Source organism: Lactuca virosa, chromosome 4, assembly GCF_052849685.1.
Source record: "Lactuca virosa cultivar CGN04683 chromosome 4, Lactuca_virosa_CGN04683_v6, whole genome shotgun sequence".
Lineage (NCBI taxonomy): Eukaryota > Viridiplantae > Streptophyta > Magnoliopsida > Asterales > Asteraceae > Lactuca > Lactuca virosa.
The window spans coordinates 377903294-377915783 of record NC_136429.1 but is presented as its reverse complement, the minus strand read 5'-3'; the positions used below and the strand labels follow the sequence as shown (position 1 = coordinate 377915783).

The following is a 12490-nucleotide window of genomic DNA, read 5'->3' as shown; positions in this document are numbered from 1 at the left end:
ATTTAATTTAATTGTAAAATTTTTTGTATTAGTTAAACATTTTTTTCCGTGTAATATTTCATTTATTTTTAAATGATGTTTATGTAAAAATGACAAACTTAGACAATGGGGTTTTATGATACATTTCATATAGATGGGTAAATTAGTCAATTATACCAGATGGTTTGGTTTTATGATACATTTCATATAGATGGGTAAAAAAGTCAATTATAGGAAGGAAAAAAAGGTGATGCTATACATACCCTCTCACTCATATAAATCGTCAAATCATCGATGATATACAAACACTATTACACTCACATGGGGGTACACAAAACAATTTGGGGGGATATGTATAAAAATTCCCAAAAAAAAAAATCAAAATGGTCAATGATGTGTAGGCCTGGCAATGAAGCGGGTTTTGACCCTGATCCGATCCAAACCCTTAACAATTATACGGGTTTAGAGCATAGTTTTTGATCCGTTTACCCGTTAACGACCCGTACCCGCTAACCCTTTTATTAAAAGGGTCGGGTATGGATCATCACCGATCCGATCCATTTATAACCCGCCCCATATAAATTTTAGAATTATACATTTATATTTTATACTGCCTAAATTTTACGTTAAATTCCAATCGAAAGTCCAAAGAGAAAAGGCCAAAGACTAAACTATTTATACATAGGACTCGGGGACTCAACTTCTAGACTTCCAGTCTTCTCCCAAGAATCATGATGTCATTTCATTTATATTTCATCATGTAATCACCAATTTCATTTATAAATCAATAAATTCATTTATGAACTGGAAGAAAGTTTGTAATTGTTATTCTCTATCAATGCAATCGATGGTCAAAAACCAATTGGAAGTAACTACAATAATGATTTTAATTCCAATCTAAAGTCTTTGAGTACAAAATGTGTTTTCTAAATCATTTGTTTTATTTAACAAATGTGATTTTATGATTTGAGTCAAATGTGTTTGATTATTCAAAAACCCTACGGGTTACGGAACGGGTTTGGATATCTACTGATTCGGTGGATAAGGGTAAGGGTTTGATTATTCAAAATCCTGCGGGTTATGGATCGGGTTTTGGAATTTGTTAAAAGGGTTTGGATCAAGGTCGATTCGCTCCAAATCCGCCCCATTGCCAGGTCTAATGATGTGAAAAGGTTTAAGTAAATATATCTTTGTTTCATAAAGCTAATGGAAAGCTAATGTGACAAAACAAAAAAAAATTATGCTTGAGATTGATGACCTTGAATGCTCTAATATGCAATCTCCACTTGAAATCTCTCACGACAACAAACTTGGTTGAACACAAATGGCTTTAAACCAAACATAATATTAATTATATTAGTTTAATCCGTATTAATGATTATCTTGTTTAATTCATGTAGCTTGTTCATATAAAAAAAATTTGGATCTTAAAACCTCAGTTATAGATTCTCACATCCTTAGTGCTAGAACAAACATAGTCAGAAAAACAATCACATGTGCATTTTTTTCTTTTCAGTATAGTTTCTCCATAGGTTAATCAAATATATTATACATATTACGACATGGTTAAAGAATATGAAAGATAGTAAAGAACATAAACTGTAAATCAAAAAGTGCTGTAGAACATGAAAATGTAGTAACTAGGCTTCCTTCTTTTTGATTTGGTAGGGGTACTTTTGGTATATTGAAATACTGGTCATCACAAGTGGAAGAGCCAAAAGACAATACATTGAAGGTGGTTTTCCATCAAACACAAATTGCAACAAAGCAGTAACAAGGAGAGCAGAGACTATCACAAAACCCTGCATGAAAATAGACAATGTACTTTATTATTATTATTTTTTTATTTTTTTTCTCATAAACAAAAATGAAATAAAATATATTATGAAAAACTTGCCTTTCGTACACCACCAGCATATGATGTAACAAGGCCCACGAGAATCCCACCAACAGCATTCACAAAAACAGGGATCTGAAAAATCAGAAACAGAAAAGGAAAAGGAAAAAGATCAAATTGTAATTGAGTAAATTACACGAACGGTCCCTATGGTTTGGGGTAATTTGCACGTTCGGTCCCTATCTTATTTTTTTAACTCGGAAGGTCCCTACTGTTTGTTTTTGTTACGCGTTTGGTCCTTGTCTTACCTAAAAAGACTATTTTGCCATTGATTTTTTAATTTATTTAAATAAACACACCCCCAACCCCACTTCCACCTCACCTTAACTTACCTACCCCACCTTATTTAAACAAATTAAAACATCAAGGGCAAAATAGTCTTTTTAGGTAAGACAGGGACCAAACGCGCAACAAAAACAAACAGTAGGGACCTTCCGAGTTAAAAAAAAAATAAGTTAGGGACCGAACGTGCAAATTACCCCAAACCATAGGGACCATTCGTGTAATTTACTCAATTACAATTTGTATAACAATTAAGAAACATTGTTGAAAATAATGAAAAGCTATAAGAGATTCTTACCAAGGTAAGTGGGGTCCACCCATGGAAGAAGCCGTGTTGTCTCATTGCTTCACCATCTGGAGACTTGGAAATACTTGCCAACAAGCAAAGACTCCCAACTATTGACATTTCTACTGTCATCAAGTATGATGAGTGTTTCTTAACCTAAAATTAACATGGAAAACCGGATTATTACTAAATTTTTATTTTTATATAATAATAATAAATAAGAAGGGAAGTTTAACAAACCTGAGATGCCCATTGGCACAAAGCAGAAGCAAGACCCGAAAGTACAGAAGCAATCAAAACTGGAACAATTCCATAAACAACAATTTCATCACGATTTTCACTTCCATAGCTTTTTCTAGATCCTTCCCCAATGCTTAAAAGAGCAGCTGCTAAAATAAGTATCAACAGGGCACCAATTTGTTGGATAGATTGCTTCTGTCTGCACTCAATTATTATAATTTCTCTGTTATTTACAAACATTGAAAACATGTATCTTAGGATGATCTAGCATATAATACCTTAATATGATATATGTGAAGAATGCTGTGAAAATTAATTTTGTCTGGTTTAACATTGAAAAAGTGAGAGAATCAAGGTTTCTGTAGGAAATCTGTAACAGACTGTTTTGTAGTGCATAGATTGCTGCAGGTAATCCTGATGCACTTAATGACCCAATCAAAGTCCATTCCTTCAGTGCTCTTTTTAGACTTCCATCTTTTGCCATGAGACACACTGCACAAATAACCTACAATGTGTATATATTTAAAATAAAAAAAAATAAAAAAAAAACATGAATTAAAACATAAACACATATATACAAGATGTAACAATAATGTAATGAATAATTGATTCTACCTTTACAATCTCACATGCCAAAACAGATGAAGTCACAATTACTTCTCTCCTACAAGAGTAGCAAAATAACAATCAGATTATAATGTTAGAGTTGGGTAGATTTTTCAAGGTATAATGTTCTAATAAGCAAAGAATGAAAGTACAATGATATAATTGAGTAGGTCGTTGAAAAACAGAATTGTTACAAACTTTCAATGACTAAGGCCATGGTTCGTTTTTTCCCCCATTAAGTGTTGTTTGGATAAATGATGTTAGAAAGGGCAAATTTGTAAATAGATAGGGCTTGATGAGTAAAATATCATTTCCCTGACTATCCCTATTAAGTCGTTTGTTCTGCATTAATTAAAAAGAAACACTCATTTATAGCTTACAGTATTAAGTCTTGTCCCCATTATGTTCATTAAGTCGAAAGGAAACAACACCCAAGAAGAAAAAGGAGGGATATTTTCTAATAAAAGAAATCCATAATCTAGGAAGTTATTTTCATTATTAGTATCTACCATATTTTATAGCCTTTCTGATTGCATCCTCTGTGTGTGTGTGTTTACATACATTCATACATCCAAAATGCCTATGTCTACTTTTTACATAACTTTTTAGGAATGATAGACTTCTAAACCAAGGATAGCTCCAAGCTGAATCTGAGTTGATCCAATTGTCAGGGCAATAATGTTATCATTCCAAAAGAGCACAAGATCCAATCCTCAATAAGTGTTTCTAATACTTCAGATCATTGTTATGTGACTATTTACATGCATTTGCAAATTGATAGCTCATCTATTCTTACCCTCAATTAGCTCTTCCAACACCAACAATATGAACTACCCCTACCTAGTCCAATCTACACAATGAATTTTAAAGTAAGATTACTAAAATCAAATCCACCGTCAGAGAAATATCTATCACTATCCAGTTGAAAAGGCTATAGAACTATTAATCTCCCATAGTGGTATATCATAACCCAATCCTATCATATAAACACCAATCCTATCACATAAACACCGATGGCAAAAAACAAGCTGTGAACTGTGTGGAATGCATGATAGAACTTAGGTACCTTCAACATAAAAGGTTATCATAGCGTTTTAAATAAGTTTGCAGAAATTACGACTACACTGTTCTGCTTAGCTTCTACATCAATTTAGCAGTTTCACCTTAATTCGCTACTGAAGTGATAAAAGTGCCCAAAATAGAACCAATACTGAATCAGTCAAATCCAAAAGTAAAAAAGTTGAACCCCAAAATCTCAACGATCATACGGCTAAAGTTACTTTGTACTTAATATCACATGCAAAATGACCAGGCGATAAAAACTTACCCGATGCAGCGTTTGGAGATCAGAGGCTGAGCACCATATTGAATTGTAAGCAACAACGAATAGAACCATACTCTTGTGTTAACACCTGAGTTCTCCGAATAATTCTTTGAATTCGAGGTTTTAGATTTGGTCGACGCCATTGATGAGGAGACCTCGCAGATCAATTACGATTCACCTTCGCTTTATCTTCTTCTTCTCCTCTGGATGATTTCAGACTCCGTCTCCACGCTTTACATGATATTTTTCAGAAAGGTGTCTCTGTGGAGCATTGGGGTTTTTCTTTGTTTCATAACTCCCATTGAGTTGTATTTAAGTCCCTCAAGTTTGTTCTAAATACATCAAGACCCTTGGTATTTTTTTTTTAAGATCCAAATATATATTTATACGGGGTGTGCTACATCCGATTAAGGTACGATACAGTTACAGTTATCATATAAACTAGATTATGACCCGCGTATAACGCTGGAGATATAAAAATAACATATAAATGCAAAACTAATCCTAATAAATAATCAATGTTTTCAAAAAAAAAATATTAATTTACAAAGATAGATGTTTTATTTGTGAACTTATAATGATTAGTTAAAATTAATATATACATTGGAATATTTGATCGACGTTCTGTATGTGTGGATATTTGATATAACATAAGTGTACAATTGTTAATTTAAACTAATCATGCAAAATGTTTCGAAGGTACGAACGTTGTTTAAAAATTGTAATCTTAACCATATATATGTGCTAATATTGATTCTTGTAATTGTGATTTACACGGTATAGACAACATCAACACCAATTTTTTGTTTTAATTTTGCTAAGTTTTTTTTTCATTTAATAGTACTTATTATATGTGCTTCTATGCTTCTAAAACCTGAAAGAAAATTCTAAGTAAAACAATGACTATAAACAATAATTACTTAAAATTTACATTAAGAGACATTCAAACGATAACCAATTCCAACATTTGAAAAGGCTTCAGCATCATCAGCTAAATTGTCGGGTAGAAACTATAAAAAAATAGTCAAAATGTTGAAAAAAAACTAAAAATTAACATTTTTAGCATTCTTTAGAAGATAAGATACTATATAATGGATAACAATAGTATAGACTGAGTACCTTCTTTGCCAACTTTCTCCATAACGTTAGCAATAAGTTCACCGATCTCCCTTTCTCTACACATACACACTCTTTGTCACACCCCCAAACCAAGGATGGCGGAAACGTCTGGGGTGGAGGACTCCATGTATAGTATCACAACAACGAGTATAATAGTGCTCAAAGTAAATACAACCATCATAAATATAATTGAAAAGGTTACACCATAGTATATGTTTACATGTTTCAAAATCAATTACATTATGATGACAAAATGAACTGTTTGACGATTTAACGTCCCATCCTCAAAGTGCTGATGTTTTCCTGTTTCACTGATTTCCTGAGAATACAAGTAGTTTTGAAAAGTGTCAACAATTAAGTTGGTGAGTTCATAAGAGTTTTTTTTTTAGGAAGAAACTGTTTTCCTTGTAAAAGCGATAGAGTATGATTTCCAGAAAATTCAATATTTTCTTAGTTAAGTGTGAAATGAATGCTCCTATGTTATGCGATAATGAACCCTAGAAAGACCCGTAGATTTCTTATATAATCACCCAGTGTATATAAGTTATATAAAATTTAAGTTAAATAAACCTTCGAATATAATGGGTCTGCCCTAGGTCCACAACCAAACAAGGAACAGGAAGTAAGGCGGGCCCACCAATTCTAAGTCGATTGTGACTAGATTCTTATATAACTCTAGCATATACACTTAGCAATTTTAGTTGAAGTCTAACAATTCTAGATAAAGTGTAGTTTTAATATCATAAAAACCGTTTTGTGTAAACCCGGTACTTTGTATTTGTACCCCTTTTTGTATAAACCCGGTACTTTGTATTTGTACCCCTTTTTGTGTGAACCCGGTACTTTGTACTTGTACCCCTTTTTGTGTGAACCCGGTACTTTGTATTTGTACCCTTTTTGTATGAAAACCCGGTACTTTGTATTTGTACCCATTTTTGTGTGTAAACCCGGTACTTTGTATTTGTACCCCTTTTTGTGTGAACCCGGTACTTTGTACTTGTACCCCTTTTTGTATGAAAACCCGGTACTTTGTATTTGTACCCCTTTTTGTGTGTAAACCCGGTACTTTGTATTTGTACCCCTTTTTGTGTGAACCCGGTACTTTCTACTTGTACCCCTTTTTGTATGAAAACCTTTTGTAATGAGTTCGTAATGTAAATGAAACATAAACTATACATATTATAGTTTATCATAATGTTTTTAATGTATATGTAACCTAACTATACCTATTATAGTTTAGCATATTTGTTTGTGGTGTATAAGAACCCCTTTTCTATGTAAGTCGAATGTATGGCAAAGATATAACTATGTTTAACATGCCTTGTTTTGTACTATTGGTAATGATGGAGGATTCTTACAAATCAGTGAGTATTTTTTGTTATATAATTATACCACAACGAGAAACACATGTAAATTATGAAATCCTCAAAGATCAACACTTTGCTCAACATGTTACAAAGTGTGATGAAAGTTATAAGTTTTTGACCTTTCTACACTGTTTTAGAAAAATCATAGAAAAATCATACGAAGTCGAAAACTGAATCCGTAAATTCTGAGAGTTCATAAAATGTCTCTAGTTTATTCATAGTTTTTATTATGATTTTTAGAAGTCTTTAACTTGTGTTAAAATGTTCATATTCACAGACCGATCCGAATTCGTTTCTGAAATGATATGCAGTTTTGTAAAAATCACCATAAATCGTAGAAAAATCGTATGGAGATGTGCAAGTAGTCATTTTAAAGGTATGAAGCTGAACTATTTACATATTAAACAGTTTTGAAAGATATTAAGTTTAAGATAGTCAAACAGTCCGTGAATAAGACTCAACTTTTCTGATGAAAGCTGTTGTTTGAGTTTAGTTGTGTTCTTGGTGTTTTAACTTGTATTCCCCCCCCCCCCCTAAAACTTGAAGAAAACATGAAAATGTAGGGGTATGAACTCACCTTGAGTGATTTCAGAAGATGGATGATGAAGAAGAGAAGTGTTCAACTCAAGAACACTTAGAAGATGCTTGATGATTCGAAGATCTAACAACAAATATGACGATATTTGTGTAAGGAACTCATGATTTGAGTGAAGAAGTGTATGGAAATCAAGTGTGGTAAGAGATTTACTTACCAAGGTGTATGAGAAGCCTTATAACTCCTGGAGAATTCGAGAATTTGGAGAGGAGAGTGAGACAGAAAAGTGTTTGCTCTTTGGTGAAAAGTGAGTGAAATGGGAGGAGAGATAAGGATTTCTCCAACTTTTGTTCAAGATTATGGCTGAAAAAGAGTGTAAAAAGGACAATGATTGACTAGGTATGGGTAAATAGTGACTAGGGATGGTCATGGAGTGGGTATGGGAGGTAACTTGTGTCCTTGCCCAAAGGATAAGTCAACACTCCACCTAAATATCTCACCCACTAGATCTTTATTCTTAAATAAAGATTTCCCTAAAAATATGCTTAATTTATGATCTTGGAAGTTTAAAAATATTAAAATATGGATTTATACGAAAAATCCTATGCGAAAATCATCGAAAACGAGCTTAAAAAGAAGTCGTGGTCGAAAACCGGGTGGAAAAAGGCTTCCTGCGAAGCTCCTCGGGTTGTGCAAGTAGTCATTTTAAAGGTATGAAGCTGAACTATTTGCATATTAAACAGTTTTGAATGATATTAAGTTTAAGATAGTCAAACAGTCCGTGAATAAGACTCAGCTTTTCTAATGAAAGCTGTTGTTTGAGTTTAGTTGTGTTCTTGGTGTTTTAACTTGTATTCCCCCCCCCCCCCCTAAAACTTGAAGAAAACATGAAAATGTAGGGGTATGAACTCACCTTGAGTGATTTCAGAAGATGGATGATGAAGAAGAGAAGTGTTCAACTCAAGAACACTTAGAAGATGCTTGATGATTCGAAGATCTAACAACAAATATGACGATATTTATGTAAGGAACTCATGATTTGAGTGAAGAAGTGTAACACCGGGTTCATGGTATGATTTTATTTAAGTTGCTATTTTAATTTTGCCACGAACTCGGCGAGTCTGCGTCCCGACTCGCCGAGTAGAAGCAGGGTGGACACGGGGTTTGAGCGGTGAACTCGGCGAGTCCACCTGTCTGGATGAAACTCTATTTTCAGACATTTCACCCTATTTTACCCATTCTAAAGCACCCATTTCGTCCCATTTTCCTCCCAGAGAGCAGTAGAGAACAACTCTAGCTCTTTTAGTGTTCTTGAGTGATTTTGATCTTCCAAAGAAGGTTTTGGAGCTTAGAAGAAGAAGGAGGAGGTTGGAGTGTTCCAGAAGTGAAGGTAGATCCGAAATCTACTCTGGGGAAGGCATCAAATCAGGTAATAAATCCCTCACTTTGCTCATTAGCTCTTAGGTTCGTTTTGTCCCCAATGGTTGATCTTCAAGCCTTAAAACCCCCAGATTTCGTGTGTATATGTGATAACCAGACCCTAGGAACTGAGACCCATGAGTTGGATCAGTTGCATGTCTCAAATTTGGCCAGAATGGGTGAAGAGTCGAAGGGTACTCGGCGAGTGCCAAAGTACACTCGGCGAGTTCCATGAAGATGGCCTTAGACTCGGCGAGTTGGATAAACAACTCGGCGAGTCCTATGAAGATTGCCTGGTACTCGGCGAGTCGTTCTCCAAACTCGGCGAGTCCCTTGATTATAGCCTTGAACTCGACGAGTTGTTCTTCCAACTCGGCGAGTCATATGAACTGTCACTAGGATAAGAAGGGTTTAAGTGTAGAAGGTCCAACCCTCCGTAGTCGCATGTGGAATTAGCAATTTAACGTGTAACTATATCCCCAGAATCTCCAAATCTCCAAGGTTGATGTTCTGATGAAAGATTGGAGCGAATTGTGGGATCTGTTCGTCGGACTCGGCGAGTCCAGTCGCGGGTTTGTTAGTTGTCCCCGTCTAGCGAGTCAGGCTGACTCAGTGAGTGGGAACAGGGACCCGATGAGTCAGAGTCGGGCTAGACATAGAAGGACTCGGCGAGTCGTCATATGGACTCGGCGAGTCCAGTCAATCAGAAGGTTGACTTTGACCAAGGAGTTGACTTTGACCGGTCATTTGACCTTAGGGGTATTTATGAGTACCTAATCCATGTTCACGGATTTATAGCCGGAGGGATTACCGGTGCGGCAGCCAGGCGTAGTCTGAGCAGGTTTTCGGCAGCTACTATCGAGGTGAGTTTCCTTCCAGTAGGGACGAGTCTAAGGCACCAAGGCCGGCCCGTATAGACGATATGTTAGTATCGGAGTGTGGGCGGAGCCCGTATCTCATAGCTGAGTTTGATTGTGTTATATGCCAGTATGATAGAATCGCTTATACTGGTTGTCTGTGTGATACTTGTATGTTATGGTTTAGTAGCGGAGTGTGGGCGAGGCCCGTATCTCCATGGATAGCAGAGTGTGGGCGAGGCCCGTACCTCTCAGAAAGTAAAGTGTGGGCGAGGCCCGTATCTCTATGGGTGTGGGCGAGGCCCGTATCCCTTAGTTACTCGTTATATGATTGTATGGTATGTGGCATTATGGGGGAACTCACTAAGCTTTGTGCTTACGTTTTATAGTTTTGTTTTCAGGTATCTCTTCAGCTAGGGAAAAGGAGCTGGCACGGTAGCGGCATATCACACACACTCTTGTTTCCGCACTATGGATTTTCTGGGATGTACTCTGAATATTTAACTATGATGTTACCGGTTTTCAGACATAAATTAATATTATGAAAGTTTTGTAACGATGTTTTTATGTATTAACCTAATTTAAAAATGAAATTTTTAGCTGGTATTTTTCGGGATGTTACAAGTTGGTATCAGAGCCCTGGTTTGAGGGATTCGGACACACCTTCGGGGGTGTCTGGACTCAAATTGAGGGATTAAAAGATTTTCATAAAGAAATGATTTTCTAAAGACTAAGTAAAAGGGGTTTCTAAAAAGAAAAAGGTGTGTGATGTGCGCGACCGGCCGAGCTCAAGTAAGTTTTCCCAAAAGTACCCATACAAGTTTACGTTATGATTATCAATTTCAGTTTCAATAGAACAGCATGCTAGAATAGGACTAAGGATCTAGGAATGATGCCTTATGTGCCTGCTTTATGTGTTTCGGCTTTTTGAGAATTGCATGCTAGTACAGATCAGTCAGTATGATAGCCAGAGTAGTATATACTTGATTATGTGTACTCCATGCCCGAATGCTGCTTGCTTTGTGCTATTAGGAGTTCTAGTCGTCTTTCACTAACTAGTGAACGAATATGCTAAGTCACATATTGCAAGGATTAAATAATTTCAGAAGGTTGGGTCTAGCCCTATTTCGCAGCTCTTGTTTGAGTCCAACCGTTGTAGGGTAGGACCTCTCATTCGAAGAATTATCTAGTCTGAGTAATATGTAATAGTATTCGCGAGCTAGTTAGGGAAAGAAAGCAGGGACTTCTTGTGCAGCTGATGGTAGAGAGTGGGATGGCGATTACTTAGGGCAAGCCTAGGGCGAGAGTAGCACGAGAACCGCAGTATTAGTAGAAAGGACTTGGTTGAGTTGAGGCAATTCTTGAGGAAAGTACGGATAGACATGGAAGGTAGTATGGGCCCGTACTACTGAAAGCGGAGGATCCATACTCGATTCAAAAAGGGCCGAGACGAGACCGGGGACTTGTGATATGAATGTGAGCCTCGTTAGTGGAATATAGTATGATGGTGGTTATGCTATGTTTTGCAGTATGGTGACCACACGACAGGGAGCGGGAGGCTCAGGATCAGGATCGGGTTCGGGTTCAGGGTCCGAACCAGTTGATGAGGGTCTACGCGAGTTCATTGCGTCAGAGATTACCAGGGGCATCCTTGAGTCGACTCCCATCATCTTCGGGTCGATCAAGGAGGGTATTGTAGAGTTGATGGAGGATCGTCTCAGGGCGTTCAGGAGTGATATGGCGGCTAGCCAGTCAGGACCACGCACACTGTCCTTTAAGGACTTCAGGGGCAGTGGTGCATCAGATTTCCATGGGGCGAAGGACCCCATTGCTGCCAGACGATGGATAGCAGACCTTGAGTCTGCACAGCTGATCAGCTTCTGCCCTGAGGGGTCGAAGGTACGATTTGCAGCAGGGTGTCTACGTGACAGCGCTAGAGATTGGTGGGAGTCGGTTTGTGACTCTTTGGGAGCCGCGGCCATTGAGGCTATGACATGGCCGGACTTTGTGACACGATTCAGGGCGGAGTTCGCGCCTGCGGTGGAGCTCCAGCAGTTGGCACGGGAGTTCTTGGATATGAGGCAGACGACAGAGACAGTGGCGGAGATCACTGCCAAGTTCCGGAAGAGGGCGTTACTGGTGCCCCAGTATGCAGGTGATGAGGATATGAGGAGGACCCGCTACCATGACATGATGCGAGCCGACATTCGGGAGCATGTCAGTTTTTCAGCTTGCCCTACCCTGGATTCTATGATTGCTAGGGCGAGGGAGAGGGAAATAGATCTGGAGCACGTCCGGAAGAGGAAGGCAGAGGAGGGACAGACGATAGGGGCTTCGGGGAAGAAGCCCAAGGGATCAGATGGTAGGCCGAAAGGCCATACAGGACCGGGCCGCTGTAGGAAGTGCGGCAGGTCGCACGAGGGAGCGTGTAGATTAGGACCCACAGGCTGCTACAGGTGCGGCAAGACGGGACACTTCAGCAGGGATTGTACTGCCCCTGCCCCGGTTATTCAGACATCTGAGTTGCTGTGTTTCCACTGCAATCAGAGGGGCCACAAGAGGGCCAACTGCCCCCAGTC

The 12490-nt window shown here is 37.8% G+C and overlaps 1 protein-coding gene across 1 annotated transcript; it reads right to left on the bottom strand.

Moving 5' to 3' along the window:
- Positions 1-1457: 1457 nt before the first annotated feature.
- On the bottom strand, positions 1458-4885 carry LOC145108782 (Nucleotide-sugar transporter family protein). Its single transcript, XM_079045871.1, has 7 exons — positions 4618-4885; positions 3300-3348; positions 2963-3189; positions 2685-2883; positions 2457-2600; positions 1877-1951; positions 1458-1781 (listed from the first exon to the last, which is right to left on the bottom strand). Exons 1-7 carry the CDS (start codon positions 4755-4757, stop codon positions 1620-1622), a joined length of 996 nt encoding a protein of 331 aa, XP_078901997.1. The 5' UTR covers positions 4758-4885; the 3' UTR covers positions 1458-1619.
- Between the last annotated feature and the right edge of the window lie 7605 nt (positions 4886-12490).